This window comes from Tachysurus fulvidraco, chromosome 1 (genome assembly GCF_022655615.1).
Source record: "Tachysurus fulvidraco isolate hzauxx_2018 chromosome 1, HZAU_PFXX_2.0, whole genome shotgun sequence".
Classification (NCBI taxonomy): Eukaryota; Metazoa; Chordata; class Actinopteri; order Siluriformes; family Bagridae; genus Tachysurus; species Tachysurus fulvidraco.
The window spans coordinates 42,149,569-42,175,314 of record NC_062518.1 but is presented as its reverse complement, the minus strand read 5'-3'; the positions used below and the strand labels follow the sequence as shown (position 1 = coordinate 42,175,314).

Below are 25,746 nucleotides of genomic sequence, written 5' to 3'. Positions count from 1 at the left end.
TGAAATATCTACAGTATAGCCATAATACTCACCATTCACTTTAAAAGAAATCGCTGTGGATCTGATCGACTAACCGCATACAATCACACCGGTACAAGTCAAACGCTTTAGATAATCTTCATTTATAAAGAATTTAAAAGTATTAAATGGCCGCTATTGAAATTACTAGAGAAACCAGTGCTGAAGTGCAGAACTGTGTGAGGAAAAATTCCTTTAATTCTAGACAAATGACAAGCATCACCACGATTAGTATTACAAAATAATAATAATAATAATAATAAATGGTCCGTTATTTTATCCAAGAAGTTTTTACACCAGATTTGATGATATAATACAGTTCAGAGAAATGTAAATCAGCTGGTAAACATTACAATGGTCAGAAGTTACAGTACAGTACAATGCAGACATTTCACTTAATAAAAATTAAATATTACCTGTTGTTTTTTAAATAATTGTGTGCAAACAAGACCGGCTAGTAAATAAATAGCCAGTATTACGCTTCAGGTCCATACTGAATGAAAATAACCCGATTAGAAGATACAGCTAGTGTCTTTAGTAGTATGTGACTTTTGTGTCTAACAGTGAACACAAAGCTATTGGATTGGGGACTAGAAAAGGAAAACAGGAAACACTGACATTTCAGTCATGACTTCTGTTCTTACACACATACATATAATCTTAAAGCACTGGAAATGACTTCACTGTGGAGACGGCGCTCTCAGATTAGCTGGACACTCTCGCATGTTTACAGGCCCGAATACAGTGGAGAGCTTCTCAAACACCACGACGTCCCTGTTAAAGACCATGTTTTGGAGACATCCAGCGTAGGATTCGGTAACAGGGAGGAACGGGAACCTTTGGCGATCTGCAAAACAGAAAAAATAACAACAATGTACTGCTTAATGTTAAAACTGTTCATACTGTATGGTGACATGACCACCACGTTACCCTTTATGTCAGTGACACAAATCAACATTCTCAGCACTCTACCAACTAAACACATACATACTTACTGTTAAAGTGCGCCTGGAAATAAATGCGTGTGTTGATTCTAACAAATTATCTATTAAAATAAAGTAAAAAAAAAACACAAGTGCTCATGAAAAATATTTATACAACAAAAACGAATCTGAATAAAGCAACACATTACTAATAAATAGTGTTTTTATAGAAACTACCAAATGAACCAGTTATTATTATTATTATTATTATTGTTGTTGTTGTTGTTGTTGTTGTTGTTGTTGTTGTTATAAAGTGCTCTTATAAAATACATTTTGTGATATTTCTAATAAAATAATTACTGTTGATTGAAAAAAAATAAATAAATATAATAATAATAATAATAATAATAATAATAATAATAATAATAATAATAATAATCTTTAAGAAAAGACAGAAAATTATTAACCAATTTGTTTATATTTATATTTACATATATACATGAAAAGTGCTGATGAGAATAATTTTTATTATATTATTAATAAACATTATTTTATAGAAACTACCAAAGTAAGTGTTAGATACTTAACGGATACTTATTTAATGTAATTATGATGGATAAGGGCATCTCCAAAATGCTATAAATGTAAATAAATCTATGAAACAAACTTTGATTTTTGACTATTACCAGTTTTTACTAATAAGTATTAATCAGTTTAATACAGTTACCTGGAACACCGCCCACATAAACAGGGAATCTGTCCTGCGTAGGAGAAGAGGAGCCGGGGCCGATCGTATACTTGCCCTCTGTGTCCACGTGCATCTCTACCACATTGTTCTGCTGGATAACTAACAGAGAGGAGAATAATTTCATCATCACTGAAATCCAAAAACATAAAAAATCAGGTCTAATTTAAGACTATATATAGCATCAGGTGGAACGACTTGGACTTACCTGCTATTCTGTGGAACATGCCGTCACACAGAGTCTGCTTGGGCTGAACAGACACACTGAATCCTCCTCCCCCGTTATTCACCTGAGCCACCACCTGCAAGCCAAAGATCAGTAACATACGTCCTTGTCTTATCTTTTCCTCCTTTCCTAATATCGCTACAGTCCTACATGCTTGAGGAGGTGTTGTTACTTCGGAATGCTGGAGGAATATAATCAGTTTCTACACTGTCACTACACGGCTATTTTATCGTCCGTGCAGGTCATATGTAGGTGGACAGTTACTCCGTTCACCCAAGGCTCACTGATGCATGTATGGAACGAAAATTAGCCTGTCAGGTCTGATCCCACAGAAGAGCTTCTGTAGCACAAGTTGCTGAATAAACACTCACAGCATCACAGCTTGCTGTCTATGAAGCTTCGTAGCTGCAGACCAGTCAGACTGCCCATGCTGACTTCTGTATACCACTAAAAGCTCCTACAATGGGCATGCGAGCATCGGAACGTTTATCAGGATCCCTGAAAGTGTCACACTGTAAAAAATGTTCAGGAATGGATTGAGGAATATGATGTTGACTTGACCTCTACTGTAAATCCCCCAGATCTCAATCTGATGGTGTGTTTGTGGGATGCACTGGACAAACAAGTCTGATCCATGGAGGCTCCACCTCACAATTTCCAGGACTTAAAGTTTCCACTGATAGTGTTTTGGTGCTTGATACCTTCAGAGGTCTTGTTGTGTCCATGCTTTTGGTACAACCACACAATATTAAGCAGGAGGTTTGTTATGGTTGATCAGTCTTTATTGGAAGTTTACTTCATAAATGATCAATGTGTTTAGATAAGCGCTAGTGTCAGGCCCAGGAACTCCACCTCCCAGAACTCATTGCGGCCTACAAACATGAACACCCCAGACAACAATTCCCAGTAACCACAGCAGTTCACCGGATTGTATATTAGGTATATTTGAAGTCTTTTTATATCCCTGATCATTTCATTGGAATTACTAATAATATTAACAGTAAGACTGAAGTCCGGGGGGGGCACCTTGGCTTAGTGGTTAGCACTTTCGCCTCAAACCTCCAGGGTTGAGGATCGATTCCCGCCTCCGCCTTGTGTGTGTGGAGTTTGCATGTTCTCCCCGTGCCTCGGGGGGGTTCCTCCGGGTACTCCGGTTTCCTCCCCCGGTCCAAAGACATGCATGGTATTTTGATTGGCATCTCTGGGAAATTGTCCGTAGTGTGTGAGTGTGTGAGTGAATGAAAGTGTGTGTGCCCTGTGATGGGTTGGCACTCCATCCAGGGTGTATCCTGCCTCAATGCCCGATGACGCCTGAGATAGGCACAGGCTCCCCGTGACCCGAGAAGTTCGGATAAGCGGTAGAAAATGAATGAATGAATGAATGAATGAATATTTAACAAAGGAACTAAACACAGGAACAAAGTGGTGTAAAGCCCTGACATTTGCAGGGATTACATAGGGACTGTTATGTCCACATCTGAGTATAAAATGAAAGACAGCGCTCACCTCTCCTTTCCTCATGAACACGGTGAGATGATGGTCGAGGTTTCCGATATGCAGCAGGAGGCCGCTCTGATTACTGGGACGCAACTCGAACACGAGTTCAAACTTCTGTCTCAATACAAACGATTCATCTACACAAAAACCAAACCCCTATGTCACAAAAAGCTTTCTGTATGACATATCAGAGGTCACATTTAAAGCTTTTTATTCTAAAATGTTTTCTTTTTTTTTTATTGATTCAAAAACAGTAACAGCCCAAAACAAACGAACGTATCTAGATTCGTCTAACATAATTATGCAGTGGTGCGTTCAATGAGGTTGACTTACCAATGATGACATGAGCTCCCTGCCCTGAGAAGTATGCCCCGCTTTTCATCTGCCCTTCAAAGCACAGACCCACACCACGATTCACTGCTGGTGCTGCTATGGATGAGCCGTTCATCCTGAGATTACGGACACACCCGACCACGCCGTGCACCGGCAAGATCTTCCACTAGAAATGAGACCATTTCTCACTGTTACAAAACCCTTTATCAAGTCATTTACATATTTACTGTACATCATTTGGTCCGAGTGATTTACCGAGACTAAACACTAAACAGTATGTGTTAAATCACCTTCAGATCAGAGTGTGTGTGTGCTGGAGGGCTGCCCAGGTAAACAGCTCTACTCAGCTGGATAGACGAGCTCTCTCCTGGATTCAGCACTCCATCCTGAGCCCTCAGACCGTCAATCACCAGGCGAAACCTGCGCTTCTCCAGACTTAGTGTTACCTGCAGGGAGATCATTCACCTGTTCTGTGTTTTTCATCATTTTCTTAGACCCTTGTGTGTTGCATCCTTAATGCAGTTTTGTCTTTATGGCCAACTATTGTATTGACTAGTTTATTTACCGGAAATGTCTAAATATCAGCTGTATTTATTCCCTGTTTAATTACTCTTATCAAATTACAAGACAAACTACTGTAAGCCTGATTAGTTCCTGCTCAAAAGATATCTATTATAACCCCTTTAATAGCTGAGAAAGTACACTTAACATTCTCCCTCTCTCTCTCTTTCTCTTGATCTCTCTTTCTCTCTCTCTCTCTACATGCTACCGGTGAGATATGAGTGTTCCTGTCTCCTTCTACTCTCCAAACCTACCTGATCTATCTCGATGCCCTACTAGTACCAGGAGACTCATCTTTTTTTTTTTTTCTAACCACTAGCTGCTGCTGAGGATGAACCCCATGGTTCATAACTGCTGCTATCCACATCCACTCTTTATGAAGACGCCTTTATACTCAACTCTACATCAGTGAAAAGGATAGACCGTATTTTTGACCATATCGTATGACGTTATAGAAAGGAAAATATTTTATTTACATTATCCACTGTCAGCCAGATGAAGAGTTCCTTATATCACCTAAGGGAGTTTTTTCCTTGCCAACATTGCCTATGGCTTTCTCATTAGGAATAAATTTAACATGTATTTCCTGATTTTTTTGTGTATTTCTGTAAAGCTGCCACAATACAAATAAAACAGAATTAAATTGAATTTAAACCCAAATACGCTGTCCAGGAACAAAAATAATTAATACCCAGTAGAATTCTAACCGTGTGCCACTTTCCATCGTTGTACTTCTCCCGGTTAAAGATTTCCCTCTGACGGCCAACTGATAATCGGATCCTTCCCTTGGACACGTAAAGAGCCAGGTGATACTTTTCCTGCTCGGCAGGAATGTAGAAGATCAGACCTTCTCCTGACTTCGTCCTGACATCTAAGGATAAATAGGGCCTGTGGAGCAATGACAATGACAATGACAATTTATTTACATAGCACGAATAATTTCAACGTCCGTCGACCAATGTGCTTTCCATTAGATCAATAAGTACAGAAAAAACAAAACAAAAAACACAACAAACAAACAAACAGAAAATCGTACAAACATCCCATCAGCCATATGCTTTTGGAAATAAAAATGTCTTTAGCCTGAACTTAAAAATATTTAGAGAAGAGGCTTGTGAATATTTAGAGAAGAGGCTTGTCTAATGGACAGTTTCAAGGCGTTCCAGAGCCTGGGGGCAGCAATACAAAAAACACAATCTCCCCTGCACTTAAGCCTCGACTTAACGTAAACAATATATCCTGCTTGGAAGACCGAAGGGATCTATTAGGTTGATACTCAGTAACTCACTGAGATAAGGGGGGGCCAAACCATTCCGAGATTTGTAAACGAGGAGCAAAAAAAAACGAGCACGCAGTGTTTTAGATTACCTTACTGTTAACTGACGTACATTCTGTAAATCATGATGTACACTGCCAGATGTCGAGTGTCAAGAGGAAGTGAACTCGCCTGTGTGTGAGAGCTCTAGACGGCATGGTGTAGCTCAGACTGCTGGAAGCACCTGCTAGGTGAAAGGAATGTGGGATAGGTGTCGGGAGGAAGCAGCCAGAGAATCCCTCATCCTTTATCTCGTCTTTGCCATCCTATAAACAAACACAACCTGCATGTGAGCTTTGTGCTCAACTGTGGTTCAAAATATAGAAACATATGGCTGTTCTTCGGTGCCACATAACCAGAACCATCGCTGAGTACCAAATGATGTACTACACACTAAGAACTGACATGACACACTATGTACTCTGTCATTTAGTGTATGAAGTTTATTTCAAACTTGTACTAGACTTATACTTGCGGTTATTGAAAAGACCATTAGTATTCTATAATGTTTTTTTTTTTTTACTAACAGTAAGTATTAGCCATTTCTCACACACCACCAATCAAAAGCACGTAATGTGATGCTGCTAGCTTTAGCAAATTGAATGTGGTAATTTTTTTTTAAATGTTTAAAAATAAAAAGACAGTGTGCTTGGGTTAGTTTAAAAGATGCCTTATGCACCAGAGTTTAGTCAGCTTGCTTGGATTATTTTCTCTAGTGCCATGTGAACAAAGCTGTGAGAGTTTGATGCATACATTGTCTCCAACATTCCAATCTTCATTTTTTGTTTAAATAAGTGCACGTCTTATTAACATTTTTGTGTTAATACACTACGCACATAATTTATACCCTGACATAATAGTAATATGCATAACTATGCAATTTAGAATTCATAAATATGCAAAATCAAACCTCATGGATAATTTTAAGCTAGCAATAATGCTAACGTCCTGAATGGCCGAACCACAAGCAGTCAGTCTTAAGTACTGTAACTGGATTTTCTAGGTTTGTTGATCTGTTCAACTCAAACCACACTCAGAGGAACATGTACAGACATTCGCTATTGTAATGTGAACACTAACATGTCTTGATGTATCCCAGATAATATTGTAAGATTGGGAAATATGTCATTATGGCAGGATGTGGCTAAGAGAAAGTGCTTTTATTCATTTATCACACCTTGGACTAGAATACACACCTTGGACAAGACTGTGATGCTAGATGGGAAGCTATTAAAAGCTGTAGTTGTAATTTTTCTTCTTTATTACCTTATAAACTGTTTAAACGGGCCCTAAAATTCACTAAGTTGTCACTGCTAGCTCCTCCCACTTACCTTTATAATGTTGTGGCTCCGCCCACTGACCCTCCCACTATCAGATTCTTTTTTTACTGTGTAAAATCGGTTACATGGCATTTAGAGCAACATCTGTGTGGAATATTAAATTAAACCTTGAAATGAACAGAAATTATATATATATAATACTGGATTATATATATGTTTATGTTATATATATGATTATATATATGGAATACTGGATTATATATATGTTTTATATTTATATATATATATTTTTATATATATATATATATATGTTTTATTTTTAGTCGTTTCTCGGTTATACTATTTTGTATTTGATAATATGGGTTCAAATAAAAAGATTTTAAAATTAATAAAAAGAAATTGATTGGTGGCCGAAGTATCTTAACGGGACCTTGAGCAAAGAATAGGATTATTCAGATGCTTAGGAGAAATGATGCTACATCAAAAATTATGATTCCTGTTGTTACCATATGGCATACAGTTAACAACCTTCAGCCTTGAGAAGCTCGGATCTGCATAATTTAATGTTTCCCAGCTATAATATTTCCAGATTTCTTTCCATTATAACACCTCTAAATGATTCATTGGATCAAGAGTGTAAAAGCAGGACAATTGCAACTCATGAACCAGGTACTGAAAGTTTAAGATGTGTTTGATTAACAAATTATTTGTAGCTGTAATCAGTTCAGATTGGTTCTGGTAATTGGAGGAAACCAGTGAACCCTGAAGGACTCACAATACAGTAACCTGAGCTCAGAGTTGAAACCAGAACCCTGGAATAAGAAAATGTATAATGGTAGAGTAGTTAGCTGTTTCTTCATCAGACCCTGTTTTTCTACTAAAAAATAAATAATTTAATTAAAAACAAATAAAAACTCTTCTGGAGACTTTCGTATATCAGGAATCAAGCTCCTTAGAGAACAATTCATCATATCAGAAAACATTTCCACATATTTTAAACCAGGCTCCATGAGCATGTTATTGTTGTCGCTAAAGAAATAAGCATATGATTTGTTTTACAGCTAGAACGACTTTCAGAGCTGATGATACAAAAAAAATGAATCACCACCTTCTGTCCAATCAGATTAGAGAATTCAACATCACTGTGGTTTCCCATATTTACCTTGCTTTTTCTGTTTAATTCAATTATGTCCCCTTACTTATGTCTGATTTTCTTAGTTCAAATATTTGGGCTAAATACCTTCTCATCAAATTACAAATCTAATAAAATAACAAAGAAAGCTGATCTATATGCTTATAGTGTTCTATTACAGCTTATTATTTCTACCACACTTGATTTCAACTCTAACAGTAACATCAGTAGATAAAAGGAAACCTTTTGTCTCCTTTATATTTTCCTTTCCTAAAAGGCTACAATTTAATAAAAATATAATACATTTTGTTTTTGTTTAATACAAATAAATCAATAAGAAAAGAAAGAAAGAAAGAAAGAAAGGATTTTAAAGTTACTAGTCAGGACCAGCCAAATGTCCCTATAAACACTGTCAGATACTAATATCTTTATGAGGACATTTGGTCTTCATTAAGATATAAAACATACTCCCTTCTCCAAACACACACACAGTAAGACTTACACTACGTTAACCTATACAGAAACTCGCAGAGACGTAGTGACCCGAGATCTCAGAGATCGATCGTAAGACCGTTTAACTTTATGCAAATATGGAGCAAGTATGAAGTACAGGGACTACCGATGGAAGTGAAGACAGTAGAGTACACACTGCTTCTCCTTCATCTTGTACGTATATGATCCAGATATACTTTGTTGAATTTTATACACAAACTCCAAATCTTATTTTATGGAAGTTTTCATATTAGTGAAAAAATAAAAATGATATATTTTGTGAAGTGGAATGCTAGATGCTCCACCCACTGATAAACATTATTACTATGGGAAGTATTAGCAGTATTTAATAGTACAGCGGCAGGAGACTCGCAGATAAAATCACTGTACGTATGAACGTAGCATTATTGTTAAGAAGTGTGAGAAGAGTTGGAATGGATTATGTGAATATTAGCATGTTGACTGAATGGGGGGGAAAAAAAAAACAGACCAAAAAATTCCATCCTTAGGTGAGAACTTGGTTAGAGGGTTTATTAGATTAGTAGTCTTTTATCTGAAACACACTGGTATTGATATTGACACTCATAAAAACAACAAAAAGAGAAAGAAAAATTCCAGGAAAAAAAATGTTACTTTTTTTTTCTCCTCTAAATGCTTGTGTTTATGTACAGGTTAGGAATGATAGATGTCTAAGTATCAGTGGAAATTGTTTATTAATAATAATAATAATAATAATAATAATAATAATAATAATTATGCTCATGCAGTGATGGGATTAGGCGTCTGGTTAGGTGAGTGCTGGTCTAAGATGAGACAATCTCTTTGTTAGTCCACTCTCTCAGGATCGTCTTCATCACTGGAAACAAAGCACACAACAGACACGTGAGCACACGACCTGGTAGCTTCAGGCAAAACCTGGACGCTGTTCGCTGTGGCACACCAGTGTTGCGTTAAAATCACAAACTATATGAACTATATGAACACCGGCACCTCTTTTAGTAACAGTAAGAGTCGGTTAGTTATAATAATTATATGTATATATATATATATTATCTTTATATGTAATCAATTACCTATAATAAAAAAAATCTATACTTTTATTGTCTAACTGGTGTAATGATATATAAAATGTTCTCCATTATAAATTTCAAAGAAAACCTCAATTATTTTTCTTTAAATTTCAAATTTTGCAAAAGAGGAAGATCTCAGTAAAACATTTGGTGTATTGACAGTAAATCTGACACACAAAACAAGCTTCCTTTGCAAGTCCTGTGAAAACAGGAAGTGAAGCAACATCTCAGCAATGGCTTGACATGTTGCAATGAAATGTAGGATATGTATTTGGACACAAGTGCTGACGATTCCATTGGCTTCTGATCTTCCTCTGTCACTAAAGAGGTGGAGGCAAGAAATGCTCGGGCCCTTGATCGCTGCCTGAAGCTATATTTCCATATGGTATTGTCCTAGCTACTACTCAGTACAAATCACTAATAATTTTGGGGAAAATAGTTACGTGGTTACTTCTCTTTGTTGTTATTTTCATATTATATTTGGAATATTTTTGGTTGCTGCATCATTGCTGTCTGTGCACTTAATAAATCGGGCTCTAACATTATACGGATGCTCACTTTCTTGCGGTTGGCCCACATGTTCTCAGGCTGACGCTCAGACTTGCACGTGTCCAGCATCACGTCTCCCTCCGAGGAAAATTCACTCAAGTCCTCTGGCTTGTACAAAGCATCATCCCTGCAAAACAAAAATAAAGTTTCATTTTATTGTCTTTCCAGAATTTCACTCACTGTAAAGTATTATAGGCAACATAAGGAGTGATGGTAAGGAACTGATGGTAACCTTCTTAGGTAGATGTTAGACATGCAGCCTGTGAAGGAGCCTGCGCCCAGAGTGACGTTATTAGAGAGGAAATTGAGATCGAGAGACGTCCTTGTGATATCCTCTCCTTTGTCATCTTCGTCGATTCGGAGCTCCATGCTACAAGACAGGAGACATGGAGGGTATGAAGTTTTGACTTAAAAGAAAAAGACTGATCATATGTTCTACATATAGATGGTAACATATCAGCGCAAGAGTCGAATGTAAAGAAATCAGGAATGGAGTCAATACTTATACAGTACTCATGCATAAAAATATTTCAATGGCCTCAGGTTGAACTTGATTTTGTAAGAATAAGGCAAAAAAAAAGCATCATCATTACAGCACGAGCGCAAAAGTTCAGCTCGACTAATGCTACATCCACATTTAAATCTATGGTAAAAACATTTAACTTGTGTCATAACTGTGTGGAATTGCATTCGATTTTATGCCTATGTGCAGTGAAACTTTTCCAGTGGCTCGTGTACATGTTATGCTGATTTTTTCCTTTAATTTGTCACCAATCTGTATATATAAATAAACGATTTCTCCTTTTGCATTTCATATACATTATACTCTACTGCTTTTACTATACTATATTGTTCTATAGTCACCTTCCAGCCTTGTTGGTGACAGTAACATAATGCCATTCTCCATCTTGGTATTGTTTTTTGGATCTCCAAACACGGTTCTGGTATTTCAATAGCACATATCCGTCCACCATCTTCAACCCCAGCTCGTCGCTCTACAGCAGAAATCAGTAGAGAACAGCACTTGCAGTTTTTTTCATGACAGGCATTTTGCACTTATACACTTAAATACTCGAAAAAAATAATGTAGCTTTTTGTTTTGCTTAATCATCAACAACTTAACGTATAAACTTCACTTCTCCAGTCCAACAAATTATTAGGTGAAAAAACTAATAGCTGATTTACAAAACGCAAACCTGTTACTTCTTTAACATTTATTCCATAGTTCAATAGTTATTTAATAATATATTACTAAAATATTGTACTGGAATACACAAAGGTCCTATTCGTTCACAACTTTTTAAATGCTTAGAGCATATTGTATTTTATTTATTTATTTACTTCATTAAAGCGAGTAAAACTGATTATATGACTTGTCAATAAACTCTCTTGTATGTACTAAATATGTCTTTATAAAAGGAGAAAACTCACCCCCTGTCTGTTCTGCAGCAGCAGGCCGTCCTTCTCGGTGCTCATGAATCCGAGCGAGAGCGTCAGCTTACCCAGGCTGAAGCCTATAGGCAGAGAGCTCAGGGAACCACCCGTGCTGAACTCTGCCTTCTTCAATGCCTGAGACACAATAAAAAAAAGATTGATTATTTATTTATTAACTATTCTACAGCAATGCTTTTTATTTCCTTTTTTAGAGAAACAATTAAAAATACAAACTTTTATTTAATATTCCTGGAAGGAGTCTCCAGTGTCAGTACTTGAAATTTTCCACGGGAATAATTTATTTTTTTCTAGTAATCTTTTTATTTTTATTTTTTTTATGCCTAATACATCTTCTTCAGCTACAACTAACAACTAACAAATACCAACAACTACTACAACTATTACAAAATTACTACAACCACGACTAATACAACTACTACTACAGCAAAAGCAAATACAACAACTTACTACTACAGCTACTGCAACTATTACTGCTAAAGCTACATATTGTAACTATTACAACTACTGCTACATCTATTACAAAAACTACTAATATAGCTACTACAATTATTACAACTACAGCAGCTACTACTGCTACTATTAGTTACTAATACAGCAACAATAGATGGATTACAACTTCGGCAACTATTACAAAAACTACTACTACAACAATATAACTATTATATAACTAGTATAACTTTTACAGCTACTGCTACAACTAATACAACTACTACAACCATTACAAAAACCTCTAATGCTACTAATCTAAAGTACACTACCTTTACTAATATAACTACAATTACTAGTATTACTTCTACAACAAATTAATACTACAGCTACAACAACTATTAAAGCTACTACTAAAGCTACTAATACAACAATACAACTTCTACATCTATTAATATAGCTATTTTTACTATTACAACAACTACTGCTACAACTACAAGTTACTAATACAACCATACAATATAACTACTACATCTACTAATATCATTTTTATAATTAAGTCAACTATTACAACTACTAATACAACTATTACAACTTCTACTAAAGCTGTTATTCAAGCTATTACAACTAATACATTATTGCAACTCTACAAATAATACAACTTACTATTACAGTTACTACAAAAAGTACTATGACTACTACAAAAGATACTAAGTCAATCATTATAACTAATACAACTACTACAACAACTGTTACAAAAACTACAACAGCAACTCCACAACTAATAAAAGCTTCTACTAAAGCTAATACAACTATTACAACTACAGAAGTTACTACAAAACTACTACTACAGCTACTAATACAACAATAATAATAATAACTACTATATACAGTATACTAATAAAACTATTACAGCTACTACAACAACTATTACAACTTCTTCTAAAGTTGTTATCCAGCTATTACAACAATTAATACATTATTAACTAATACAATTATTACAAAAACAACTAATTCTAATAATAATACAACAACAAAAAAGAGAAAGGATCACATCTATTACTACAACTATTACAACAACTATGCTTACAACCACTTCTATAATTAGCACTAAGACTACAACTAGTACTACTGCTACTACAAATATTTGTATTTCTACTAACATGACTACAACCATTAAAATTGTGACTTCTATGTTTTATTTTATTCAAAATTTGAAACCTTTGCAATTTAACATGGTGCAAACTAAATGTGCTTGAAAAAGAAAAAAAATACCCACCAGCATCTTATTGCTATAGTTCCGGCCAACTCCCACTTTATTTATTGCAGATGAAGCTTTGCCATTAGCCTGCAAATCCTTAACGTAGCCTTTCAGTGGTGCCACGGTGATGTTGTATCTGTAAGAGGAGTACATTAAATATGAAATAAATAAGTAAAATAAACGGGATTCGTTTGAAAAGTTTAGTAAAGCTACTTTGAGACAATGCACTTTATGAATAAGAAGAAAGCAAATTGAACTGAATCGTTCATTTGAACTAATGCAATCACAATGTGAACAGTAAAAAATAAAAATGAAAAACCAAACAAAACAAAAGACGCACCTCATTCTCAAATCTGAGGGAATGCCACCGATGAAATAGCTGGAAAAAGAGCCATAAGCGTATTGTCCTTTCACCAGCTCTTTGGTTTGATTCCTGACACTTACAATACCGTTAACACTGTCAAAGTACACCTTGAAATCTCCTTTCTGAAGACAGAAGAAACAACAACACAATTAAACATGGTGCATTCATGTGGATTTTCCACACACAGAGGGATGGTTATGACCTACCATTTCCTGAGGCATGCTGCTCCTATTGGTCTCCAGCTCCTGATCTCCGACTTTGCTCCGCAGAACCACATAGCGCTTCTCAAGAGTGATGAGGTAGTACGACTTCTGCAAAAGGACAAGCAAGAAAAAGCAAAGTAATGAAACTCAACTAAAAATGAATAGAATTTAGTGTAGATTTGTAATTTTATAATTTAACAAAACATCTGACATACCCGAGGTTTGCTCTGGAAAACGCACTTATTTAGTTCTTTTTTTGTTTGATAGTTTATTTATTAATTAGTTTTTTTATTTATTCATTCAATTATATATATATATATGGTCTTTTAATTTAATTTTTATTACTATTTTCTTTCATTTTTTGTAAAAAGTATCTAAGGGGGCAAGAAAATCTGGGGGGCAAGAATTATTTATTATTTTCCAACGATCAGTTTTGAAATGATATTTCAATTATTCATATAAAAAGAAATGATAAATAAAAATACTCTATCTTTGCATTAAAGTTAATGTGCTTTTTTAAGACTGTAAAAGTTTATTTGGTTTACATCATTTTCCTCAGATTTATCATTTCAGATATTCTGAATTAATTCAAAAACATCATATATGTGAATTATGTATTTTGGTCTTAAGAATTCACTGCAGCAACATTTTTGATAAAAAAAAACAAACAAACAAACAAAAAAAAACTTTAAATAAAAAAGAATCAACTTAACCTAAAAGAGAGTCATCTTAAAGAAAATGAGTTAATGTTAATTATATAAATGTCAACTTTAATTGTCTTTAAAAAGGACTCAATTTTATGCAAAGAGTCAATTCTGAATAAAAAGAGTCAGATTTGAAGAGTAAACTTTAAAAAGAAGTTAATTTTACATAAAGAATTTATGTAATTTTTAATAAAAAGAGTCCACTTTAATAAAAGAATCAAATTTGAAAAGAGTCATTATCTTAAAAAAAAAAAAAAAAAAAGAGTCAATGATAGTTAACTATTTACTATGGACAAAAAGCCACCCACTGTATAAGCCTGGCTATCAGATTTTTCAGAGTGAAAAGCATTTGTTTAAAAATACATTATTGTTGCAGTATATGCAAATTACAGGTCCTTTTTTAAGGTGTACTTCCTGGCTATAAAAGTGAAATGTTTCAGTGTTTACCTCGTTTGCCATGAACAGAATGATGCCGTTTTCAGCTCGTGTCTCGATGTTCTGGGTGATGCCCATGACCTTGTTCACCTTCTCAAGCTGCAACTGGATATAACCCGTGCCTTCAAGGTATTCACCCTCTCTTGGACGGATGTACCTGAGATTAACAAGAAGAGCAAATGGAGAAATGTATAACAGTCCAGTCAGATATTCAGTATTGTTCAGAGGTGTTGAATTCTTGATTCAGATTTTTCAGAAGGGATTTTTTTATTCTGCATTTTGTTTTGTTTTAATTGTTACAGTAGTTTTATACAATAATTAATAAAATGCTTATTTTTTAATGAATAGAAAGAAAATCAAAGATTGTGTACAATATTATATTTAAACAGACAACCGCAATTTTAACTTTACTATTTGCATCTTTTAGAAACATGCTTAAAAATAGCAAATATTTTGTAAAAAAAAAAAAAAAAAAAAGGGAGTTTACAAATGTTTTTTTTATTGACCGATTCATTTCTTCAAGTTTGTCCAGTTAAATGCACTCTACAGGTACGCCCCTACCGCATCCCACATACTGTACGTCTCTAGCTTGCTAAGTTGGTCCCAGGTTTGTTTAGATACAGTGTTAGTGGGGTGAATCGTGTATGTTATGGACTGCTTTGTAAGTCACTCAAGCATTCTGAATTCCTGTTTTCAATACTTTCTGACTTTCTGCAACATTACAAGTAACTATAAACAAATCAGAAAGATATAAAAGTGTTGACAGACTGATGTGGTATTAGAGGAATAAAGCACTTCAGGACCGTACCTCTTGCACGGTGTCTGTAAGGTGACGTTCTCTGGTCCCAGCGACTTAAAGTTGTACAGACTTATAAACCTCTCGTTAAACATGTTGAACTCGATACAGCCCTTGTATCCGGGGTAATTAAGAGGAGGTGGAGGCTTGAAAAAAAAAAAAAGGAGAGTCATTTTAAACATCGAAGAAAAAAATATGTCACGTATCAAACGCAGCATTTATTCCATGCAGTAATCCACCCACTATCTTGTTTGACTTAAATAAAAAGAAGCCATTTTTTAAAGTCAACTTTAAATACAAAGAGTCGAATGTAACCAAAAAAAGAGTCATATTTTTAAGTCATCTTAGAAAATGAGTTAACTTTAATTTAAAAAGAGAATGAGTTAACTTTGATATAAATGTCAACTTTGATTAACTTTAAAAAAAGACTCAATTTTAAGAAAAGAGTCAATTTGTGTATAAAAAGAGTCAAATTTAAAGAGTCAACTTAATTCAGTTAAGTCAGTTTTGGAAAGAATCTTAAACTTAAAAAGGGGTACATTTTATGTAAAGAGTCAATTTTGAATAATTTTGAGTCAACTTTAATTAAAGAGTCAAATTTGAAGTGTCATCTTTAAAGAAGAGTCGACTTTAATTAAAGTGTCAAATTGAAATAACGTGTCACATGTAAAGAGTCAACTTTAATTAAATAGCCAATTTAAAAAAAAAAAATAATCAACTTTAATTACATTAAGTATGGAGTGTAATTGAAATAAAAAATGTGATATTCAAATAAAAAAAGTCACATGTAAAGAGTCACTTACAGTAAAGTCTTTCGGGTAACCTCCTACATAGAAGACAGCTTCACTGGGATGGAGGTCCAGCAGGTTATAAAGCGCGTTTCCCTGCACATTTTTTATGACTTCTGCGTCTGGGGTATTGGTTGTGAAAAGCTTTGTGAGATTGACCTGGGCATCCTCGTAAATCCTGAACAGATAAATGAGTATTTTGTTCAAATTCAGTTAATGGCATCATATTTAAGCATCATATGATCTAGAATCTAATGAAGTCAATTACAAATAAGCTTGATGACTCGAATGTGACTCATATGACTCCTTTCTCTTCCCTTACGCACCACATTTAACCTTTTCTTCTTTAAAATAGATTTATTTCTAGACTAAATCTACCGTGCTTAGTCGAGCAGAAAAATCCCAAACCTCAGCGTTTTATTTATTTATTTTTTTAACTGACTACCTTTAAAAAAAACAAACAAACAAAAAAAACAGCAAAATAAACTTCTCACTTAATAAATTTTCAGAATTTGATCTCAGAATGTTCTTATTAGTGTTTAAGTAATGTGATGGAACCTCTGCATATCCACTTTATCGAAGAACATCTGATCCTCTCTGGAGCGCGTGATGTCCTCGGACTCGATCTCCTTAAAGTTTCCGTTCAGCTTGTAAACGAAATAGAGGACGTTGTTTCTCAGAGCCATGCCAAGGTAGTCCTTAGTCACCTGAAGAATAAAGGTCCAATATTCACGATTTTATTTGTCATGTACAGAATTATATCCAGTGTAGAATTTGCAGTGAAATGAAAACCCGGTCTACTCCTCAACGGACTTTGCTTATAATTAACAAATATTCAAAATAAGAAAGACAAGAATAAAAAAAGAACAAATATAAGCATAAGTTTGGCTTCGTATATATACGTTCTGAGAAATCTTTCCGAATGTTTCCAAATAGATTCCAATTTTTTCAGAGTTAAAAAGATTTCACTCACATCCTTGTTGCCGAGGTAGAAAATGAACAGATCTCCGTTGTCCACGGGGACCTGGCGCCGCCTCCGCCGGCCATCCCCTCGGATCTTGATCTCGTCACGCTGAAGAAGGAGACTCATCGATGTAAACGCTCGCAGTTCGTCCAGGTTTTGGGGGAGTCGCAGCTCCACGTGCTCCAAACCAGTGAATTTCATGGGCAGAGGAATCTGATAAGGATTCAAGAGAGTGGCGTTAAAACATTAAGGTGTGTGATGTGGACACGGAGTGTTCTTACAGTCACAAAACTAATCCTGCGGTTCAGTCGCTTTCCGTTCTCACCGTACACGTCTCTCGGTTAAAGAGTCAAATCAAAGAGTCAGTTTTTAAGTAAAGAGAAAATCAGTTTTAATCTAAGAGTCAAATTGAAATAAAGTCAAATTGAAATAAAAAAAGAGTCATATTTAAAGAGTCAACTTTAATTCGAGTGTCAATTTAGAAAATTTAAATAAAGGACACAATTAAAAAAAAAAAAAGAGTCACGTGTTAAAAGTCGACTTTAATTCAAGTTTTAAGTAAAGAGTCAAGTTTAAATCAAAAGAGTCAAATTTAAAGAGTGAACTTTAATTAAAGGTTAAATTTTAAATACGAGTCAACTCGTCTTTTTTTTTTTTTTTTAATTTGACTTATTCTGTTTTGTTTTCTACTTTTATCTAAACTAATAGTGATGAATTTATTTGTTTTTTTTTATCTGTTGATTGTTATCTTACATCTACGTCAGATTTGATGCTAACTGAACGTGCCAAGACTGTAAAGGTGTAGATTCGTGACACAGCCGAATGGGTTATATAAATATAATATGTATGTGTTCGTGCAGTGCTCTCACCCTGTTGGCGGCGCTGCGTGCTTCCTCGATCAGCTCTTTAATGCGCATGATGTTGTAGGATATATTGTTGTTGGGGTCAATATCAGAACTGAGCTTCTCCACCTCAGTGAATTTCTCCAGCAGGGACGGGATGGAGCTGCTCAGGTTTTTCACTGTGTGTGAGTGGGATGAGTTCAATTTGTCAGCACACGCTTATCATTTCAGTCAAGATAAACGCAACATCTAGGATTTTTTTTTTTACTAACCAGCATTGTCCACGTCACTGAGCATGCTGTCGATGCCGGCCTGGTCTGGAGAGCCGCTCCTGTTTAGAGCTTTAATAGCGGCGATTTCTTTGTTTATGTCCTTCAGCCTGTTCATCGTGTCGCTGGCCGAAGCGTTCGCTGCTTGTGCTGTTTTCTTGGCGATATCGATCATTGTAGCAATGTCGTCTATGTGAACAGAGGAAACGGAGTTTATCTCTTAATTCACACGCTAGAAACACATCTCCATGATAACACGAAATCCCCGGTTTAATGTTAATATTTATAATAAATCAGTGTCTCCTGCCTCTCTGAATGTTATCCAGATCCTTGTTGATGTCACTCAGCTCTTTCTCCAGCTGGGATTTCTTCTCTTCGGCATCATCCAAACGCTGCTTTTGTTCCTTCAGGTCATTTGATAGCTCTGAAGTTTAATAAATAAATGAATACACAAAGCTCCACACGATTCACATTCAAATTACACATGAAAACATGTTTGGCATACAGATTTAACCCCATCTGATAAAATAGGATTAAAAGTTTGGATATTTTCTTACTTTTCACATCTTTCTCTGCTCCTTTAGCATCTTTGTGGAGTGCTGTGCCTGTGTCTTTCAGATCCTTTGCCCTCTTGCTGATATCACCCTGAATGACGTCCTAAAAAAATGAATAAAAATAAAATTATATATATATTTCTTTTACTCATTTATTTTCTTAATACACATATATACACACACACAGATACACTCACACACACACACACACACACTGATACTTTGAGTGATTTCTCTCTCTTACATTCAGGGCCTTGTCAGCTGCCTCCTTCGCCTTCTTTGCTGCCTCCTCGGCTGCCTTTATTGCCTCTGTGATGTTTTTGTAGGCGTCGACGGCAGCGAGGGCGTCCTTCACGTCGGCTCGGCCGCTCGATTTCTGTATGGCCCTGAATAGAGGACACACACACACCAAAGAAACTCAGCATGTACAGTAGAGCAGTATAACATATAAATAACCTCTATCTCGTGTCACCAGTCCCTGTACTATGAAGTCGTCAGTAGCCGTTCCTACTATTGGTTGCCATAGTGATAACCTTTATCAGTGGGTACAGCAACTATTATTTTACTTCACGGTAAATCGTTTTTCTTGCCACTGTGGTGTGCATAAAGTTTGTATGAAGTTTACATGTTCTAAGCTTTGTCACTAGATATGCCCACATTTATTCACCGGAAGTCTCCAGGTCTCTCTGTGAAAATGAATGATCTCTGGCATGTCTATGTGTTTTAACGTAGCATCAGAGATTATTAAAAAGAGAAAAAAAAATGCAAACGTCAGTCAAACGTGACGATCAGGGAAGAAGACGAGCTGAAGATACAGTAGGACACCAAAACACAGAGAAACGTGTGTCCTGTTACAGCGTGTCGCTCGGATTAAACGTAGAGGATTCTTACTGGTGCAGCTCATCAGCCAGCTTGTTGAGCAGAGCCGCGTGATCCTCGGCATCCTTCACCAGCTTCTCCTGAGCCGTCGTCTGAGAGATGCTGTTCACTCGCTCCGTCAACTTGGTCTTGGCTCCGTCCAGCTCTGCCGCGATCTGCTCATACTCCTGTCAGGAAATACAGTATCCCAACAAAAATATCTTTTTTTTTTGCTTAGCATATATAAGTTATTTTAGCAGATAAGCTAGCTTTTCCAGATAAGAAAAAACGTTTCCATAGCTACCAGGTTAAAATGTAATTTTATCGCAAACTACAAGATCGCAAACTACGAGCTAAATAACTAAATAATTTCAAAAAAGTACTTTTTACTAACAGTTAGTTTCTCATTAAATGTTCAGCTTTCTTTTTATTTACCGGCTTCACTTTCTTTAATAGTTTTTCTTTCATTTCTTTTACTTATTTTTTTTTTCACGAACACATTTTCCCTTTGTTTTTTATATGGATATTTTTAGGTTATCTTCTATAGCTATGTGATATTTAATTTCAATAAACATTAACATATTAACATAAATATATATATGAGGATCTATTAAAAAAAATTTTGTGGCATCTACGATAACTTTTTAAAATTTTTTAAATTTTTTTTATTTTTGTAATTTGATTATTGCATATTTTTCACAAATTTTGTTGAATTTTGTTTTATTTTGCTTAATAAAATCGCAGTTAGTGTCATTCTGTTGTCATTGTTTGTAAATTACAAAAACAAAAAGTATAATTACATAAACAAACAAACAAACAAACAAACAAACAAATAAAAACTACCAAAAAAGCAGGCAGCTGCAAAGTAAAGCTTCTGGATCATAAGTCAGAGAAACGTTGCTTGAACGTTCTTGAGACGTTACCTTCTTACTGACACCGAGCATCTTCAGCTGATCCTTCACTTGGTTCAGCTGCTGCTTTGCCAAAGCGACGTCCTGCTCCACGTTGTTTTTCTCTTTCTCCAAACTCTTAATACGTTTCTGAGATAAAAACATAAAGGATTCTCAGTAAAGAGACGAAGGTGTGAGCGTTCGCCTGTGCGATACGTGATACGAGTTCGTACCAGCTGATTGCTGAGGGTCTCAGAGTTGAGTGTGTTCTGCTTGTTGGCTTTCTGCACCGTCTCATTCGCTTCCTTTAGAGCGTTCTCCAGTTCCTTTAACTTGTCCTCGTAGTTACTCAGGAGTCTGCTGATCCTTTTAGCTGCTTCCTGGTTCTCATTAAACTGCTTTGTGCAGTTGTTCTGGATGTAATCCAGGACTGTAGGTAACACACACACACACACACACACACACACACACACACACACACACACACACACACACAGTTAGAAAGCTAATAGCTGTGATCATCATTAATAACAACATTAAATAATAATAATAATAATAATAATAATAATAACAAACATTAATTAAACATGTTTTTATATAATCTTGTTATTTATTTATTTATTTATTTATTTATTTACTTATTTATTTAAATACATTGCAAGCAAAGACTATTTAGTCTCTATTAAAGACTGTTTAATCTATTTAATTCAAGCAATTGGGGGTTAGGGGCCTCGATCAGGGGCCCAGCAGTGGCAGCTCATCAGCATCAGCTCATTATTTTTTCTAAAATTCTAAAATTTTAGATGTTTTTCAGTTTGTTTTTTTATATAAAGCTTCAAGCATGTAGATAATTCTTTCCTTTTTTAATATGATTTTGATCATTTTTTTAAGATAATTTTTTTGTTTTTGTTTTTTTTAAATCTGTTTTTTTTTTTTTGGTTTGTATTTGTAAAAAAAGGAAACCCATGTGTGTTCACAGGTCAGGTCACTAAACCGACGTACGTTTCTTTGCCTCGTCCAGCTCCTTTTCCGCTGCTTCCTTCTGAGGTCTGAAGCTCCTTTCCCGCATCTCCTGCACCAGTCTCTCTGCTTCCTTCAGCAGTTTGTCTGCGTCTCCAGAAGGAAAAGTGCCGCTGCCGCCCAGTGACGGATCATTCAACTGCTTCAGGAGCTCTGAGAGTGACGTAGCACAGTGAAGTTTGACGTGAAACAAAACACAAAACACAAGGCACAAATAGTGTGTGTGTGTGTGTGTGTGTGTGTGTGTGTGTGTGTTTTTACCCTGAATTTTCCTGAGCATATCCATCACCTGGCTGTTGAGATCTTTTGCTTTATTGTGAGTGTTTTCTACATTTTTAATCACCTTCTGAGCTTCGTTTGATTTCTTCTCAGCCTTAGATGTGAAAAAAACATAAATCAATAAAAAAAAGATGACAATGATGATATTTAGCATCTTTCACTAACGTTTTTTCCGTACCTCCTGCTTCAGCTTGTTAATGTCTAACGTCAGAGTGCGAATGTCTCGCTCCAGCTCGCTCACTTGAGGCTTCAGCTTCATCACATCAGCTGTGTGCATCATCACCAGGTTCTGAGAAAACACCATTTCAGTACAGCTCGTTTGCTACACGGACATGAAGTGAAACTAGAACTGTAGGTGAATAAATACCTTCGCTTTGGCGATGGCTTTCTCGAGCTCTCGGAGACGTCGCTGAGCCTCGGAGCTAGAATTGAGCGAATCCAGTTGAGCCCTGAGCCGCACCAATTCGGCATCCAGTCTCTCCAGATCGTTTAGTAAGGTCTGAGCGCAGCTGTCACATTCTGAGAGACATAAACAGACTCTGATAAACATCATGCTGGGTTTATTTACACATGAATTCCTCTGAACAGAGACGACGTACTGTACCTGTGCATTCCTCAGCCGGGTTTGTGTCTTTAGGGTCCTGGATGTAATTGCACACTAGAGGACAAGGATTAAGGATTAATGTCTGTCTGAGTGACTAATCGAATAGAAATCGAATAATAATAAAACTTTTTTTTTATTGTGATTTGTATTCAGGAAGTGGTAGAGTACGATACCTCCGGTGGTGGGAGAGCACGAGTTCCCGTTGCAGTTGCACGGCTGACATCTGCCTCCGTATTTCTCGGGTTGGCCGAAATATCCTGGAGCACACCTGAGGGAAACATTCAACATTTTTAATGTTTTTAACGATTGTTTTTTTTTTTTTTTTTTGATGATGATGATGATAATTATTCTTTATTTATGATTTTTATTTTTAAGGGCATTTATTTATTTATTTATTTATTTATTTGGAATTTTCTAAGTTTAATTTTTATTGATTCTGGGTAATTTTTTCTGACTTTAATTAAGTAATAGATGTTTTTTTTTTTTTTTACTGACTTTTTGATAAAATCTTTTTGATGTGTCAATTTGCTGTACAGCTTTATTTGGGGGATGATTTGATGTTTCAGCATTTGTTCCTCAATGATTCAGATTTTTTTTTTTTAATGATTGTGGTTATTGATTAGTTAATTTTTATTTACTTCATTTTTGGGGATGAATATTCTATTTGTTTTTCTGTTTTTCTATAATTATGTTTTTATAATTTTTTTTTTCTTTCCATTTGTCAATGTTTTCTTTTGGTGACTTAGTTTTCGTTTTAGTAATTCTTTTTATTTAAAGATGCCCTGCCACACGTATTTCATTACTTTTGTGGTAACGTCAGAAGTTTACCATGGACTCTGTAACATTTTTTGTGGAAAAAACACCTTGGTTACCTTTTTTCAATCCATTCTAGTGTGGTATAGAAAGCTGCAGGAAGACTCAGCTCGATTTGCGCCAGTTCTCATTAATATTCAATGAGCTATGCTGCTTGGCTCCGATTGGCTAACCGCTAGGATATGAGAGCATGACTATTCATTCACCCAGCACAATAAGTAGCCTAGGCTACAGGAGCTTTGTCTACAATCACCTGGAATTGCGGCAGAATGGCTTCTTCGGGTATATTGACGTTCAGCCACCCTTGCTGTATAGGAAACTCACTAAGCTACGCGAATTCTGTGGGCGTGGTCTCAAGTGGGAGAGCTCATGAATAGTAATGAGCTCGATCATTTCTACGTCACTCTGAGCTTTTCTAATTGACCTGATTTCTCCGCTTATGTCTTTTAAGTGGCTAGAGCTGACCGGGGAGGTAGCAGTTCATTTTGAAATTCCCGACACAACACAAACACACATGGACCTAACACATATCAAAAAATACAAGGAAAAACGGTTTTGTGTGGAAGGGCACCTTTAACAGCAAAGCAGTAAATCATCATAAATCACCAACTGAAACACGCCTCATGTATAAAGCACATTCTGAGCACATCAAGAGAGAGAACTCACCTCTCACACGATTCTCCTGCGTATCCCGGCTTACACTGACACCGAAATCTTCCAGCTACCTCAATGCAGCCCACAGCAAAGCTGAGGAAACACACACAAGTCATGAGTTCATCACAAATATAAGGTACAAGGAAGGCATCTCTTCTGTTCAAACAACTTAGTCACTGACTGCCTTCAAACAACGTAAAAGAAAACAACATGCATATATATGGTAAAAGGAGACAGGGATATATATATATATATAATATAATAAAAATCTGTTAATAAATACATTTATTATTTATTTTATCTAGACCAATTATAACTCATATGAAAATATAAAAAGTTTTAATTATTGTTTTAATTATTATTATTACTAGGGATTCGTTTACCAAAAAATTATTTATTTATTTTTTGTTAAAAAGTTGTTTAAACTCCATAAGAACATTCTCTCATGTCTATTGTAGTCTAGTCTTATTTTCTTTAGAATATGATGATTGTTGCTGTGATTTTGTGTATGTTCAATGTTTTCTGACAGACTTTATCAAAGTTTCCTGCGTGTTGAAAATATGTTCCAAGTTTATATAAATCTTTCTCCATATTGCTTAAAAAAAGAATTGTACATAAACTATAGACACAAAAAAAAGAAAAAAGGTATTCGGCTAGCATTTCTTAGAAAGTAAACCTGATGTCAAAAACATCAGATCAGTGTGTTGGCGCTCACTTGTTGCTCTCCAGACGAAGTGGACACGGACAGATCGTGCAGGTCCCCTGAGCGGCGTTGCCATAGTAACCATCTTTACAGCGCTCGCAGTGATCGCCGGCTGTGTTTTCCTGGCAGTTCTGTGAAATGACAGTTCAGATAAAATCAATACCTCGGTGAGAAATCCTCACTTTTCCACATGCTGATTAAAAATAAAGAAGAAAAAAAAACTGATGCTTTCGGTGGTAATTGTACATTTACGCCAAGTCTTAGTTTAACGTTTTTATTCGCACCTATCTGTACATCTCTGTGCTTCCAGTCATCTGTCTGCTCCTGCACTTATCTAATTCTTGATCTTATTGAAGTGAATGTGGATTGTAATGCACTGATGAAGGCTCGCTCTAAAGCAGAGTGTTCCTGCTCTAACACACTGCTTGGGTACATGTAGTCTTTTTCTTTTGGACAAAAGTTAGTACATCTAAATAAACCATGTGTTTATCATCATATCAAACTCTTAGCTTATAAGACATACATTCATGTTGGATCGATAGTTTTTAGATCTGCATTTTAACATTTAATTTACGGCATTTTGGCAGACCGCCTTATCCAGATCGACTTGCTTACTTTCTAAAGGGCCCGGCCATCAATTTCCATAATTTGAAGCTGTTTTCAGGTAATTACCAAGTATATTTGTGTGCACATTTGTGGAAAAAGCAAACAACATCTACTGTC

At 35.7% G+C, this 25,746-nt stretch overlaps 1 protein-coding gene across 4 annotated transcripts in view; it reads right to left on the bottom strand.

Annotated features, from left to right (window-relative positions):
- Positions 1 to 198: 198 nt before the first annotated feature.
- si:ch211-241e1.3 (laminin subunit alpha-3) overlaps positions 199 to 25,746 on the bottom strand; it is a 100,364-nt gene continuing 74,816 nt past the window's right edge. For 3 of the 4 annotated variants that reach the window (XM_047821172.1, XM_047821181.1, XM_047821189.1), the window contains exons 42-77: positions 25,036 to 25,154; positions 24,333 to 24,413; positions 23,027 to 23,121; positions 22,854 to 22,907; positions 22,617 to 22,768; positions 22,428 to 22,538; positions 22,232 to 22,343; positions 21,953 to 22,123; positions 21,184 to 21,380; positions 20,984 to 21,100; positions 20,094 to 20,248; positions 19,447 to 19,588; positions 19,206 to 19,305; positions 18,956 to 19,072; positions 18,652 to 18,837; positions 18,407 to 18,558; positions 17,547 to 17,750; positions 17,132 to 17,280; positions 16,589 to 16,751; positions 15,798 to 15,931; positions 15,002 to 15,146; positions 13,854 to 13,958; positions 13,624 to 13,769; positions 13,302 to 13,419; positions 11,573 to 11,710; positions 11,006 to 11,136; positions 10,374 to 10,511; positions 10,151 to 10,268; positions 5,751 to 5,884; positions 5,011 to 5,191; positions 4,033 to 4,188; positions 3,743 to 3,908; positions 3,419 to 3,546; positions 1,895 to 1,988; positions 1,669 to 1,788; positions 199 to 865 (exon numbers count right to left, since the gene is read on the bottom strand). In XM_047821172.1, the coding sequence (XP_047677128.1) occupies positions 699 to 865; positions 1,669 to 1,788; positions 1,895 to 1,988; positions 3,419 to 3,546; positions 3,743 to 3,908; positions 4,033 to 4,188; positions 5,011 to 5,191; positions 5,751 to 5,884; positions 10,151 to 10,268; positions 10,374 to 10,511; positions 11,006 to 11,136; positions 11,573 to 11,710; positions 13,302 to 13,419; positions 13,624 to 13,769; positions 13,854 to 13,958; positions 15,002 to 15,146; positions 15,798 to 15,931; positions 16,589 to 16,751; positions 17,132 to 17,280; positions 17,547 to 17,750; positions 18,407 to 18,558; positions 18,652 to 18,837; positions 18,956 to 19,072; positions 19,206 to 19,305; positions 19,447 to 19,588; positions 20,094 to 20,248; positions 20,984 to 21,100; positions 21,184 to 21,380; positions 21,953 to 22,123; positions 22,232 to 22,343; positions 22,428 to 22,538; positions 22,617 to 22,768; positions 22,854 to 22,907; positions 23,027 to 23,121; positions 24,333 to 24,413; positions 25,036 to 25,154 (4,896 nt within the window). In that variant the 3' untranslated portion in view covers positions 199 to 698. Of the gene's footprint in view, positions 866 to 1,668; positions 1,789 to 1,894; positions 1,989 to 3,418; positions 3,547 to 3,742; positions 3,909 to 4,032; positions 4,189 to 5,010; positions 5,192 to 5,750; positions 5,885 to 9,019; positions 9,379 to 10,150; positions 10,269 to 10,373; positions 10,512 to 11,005; positions 11,137 to 11,572; positions 11,711 to 13,301; positions 13,420 to 13,623; positions 13,770 to 13,853; positions 13,959 to 15,001; positions 15,147 to 15,797; positions 15,932 to 16,588; positions 16,752 to 17,131; positions 17,281 to 17,546; positions 17,751 to 18,406; positions 18,559 to 18,651; positions 18,838 to 18,955; positions 19,073 to 19,205; positions 19,306 to 19,446; positions 19,589 to 20,093; positions 20,249 to 20,983; positions 21,101 to 21,183; positions 21,381 to 21,952; positions 22,124 to 22,231; positions 22,344 to 22,427; positions 22,539 to 22,616; positions 22,769 to 22,853; positions 22,908 to 23,026; positions 23,122 to 24,332; positions 24,414 to 25,035; positions 25,155 to 25,746 lie in introns of those variants that run through there. The other variant, XM_047821199.1, reaches the window with a different exon arrangement.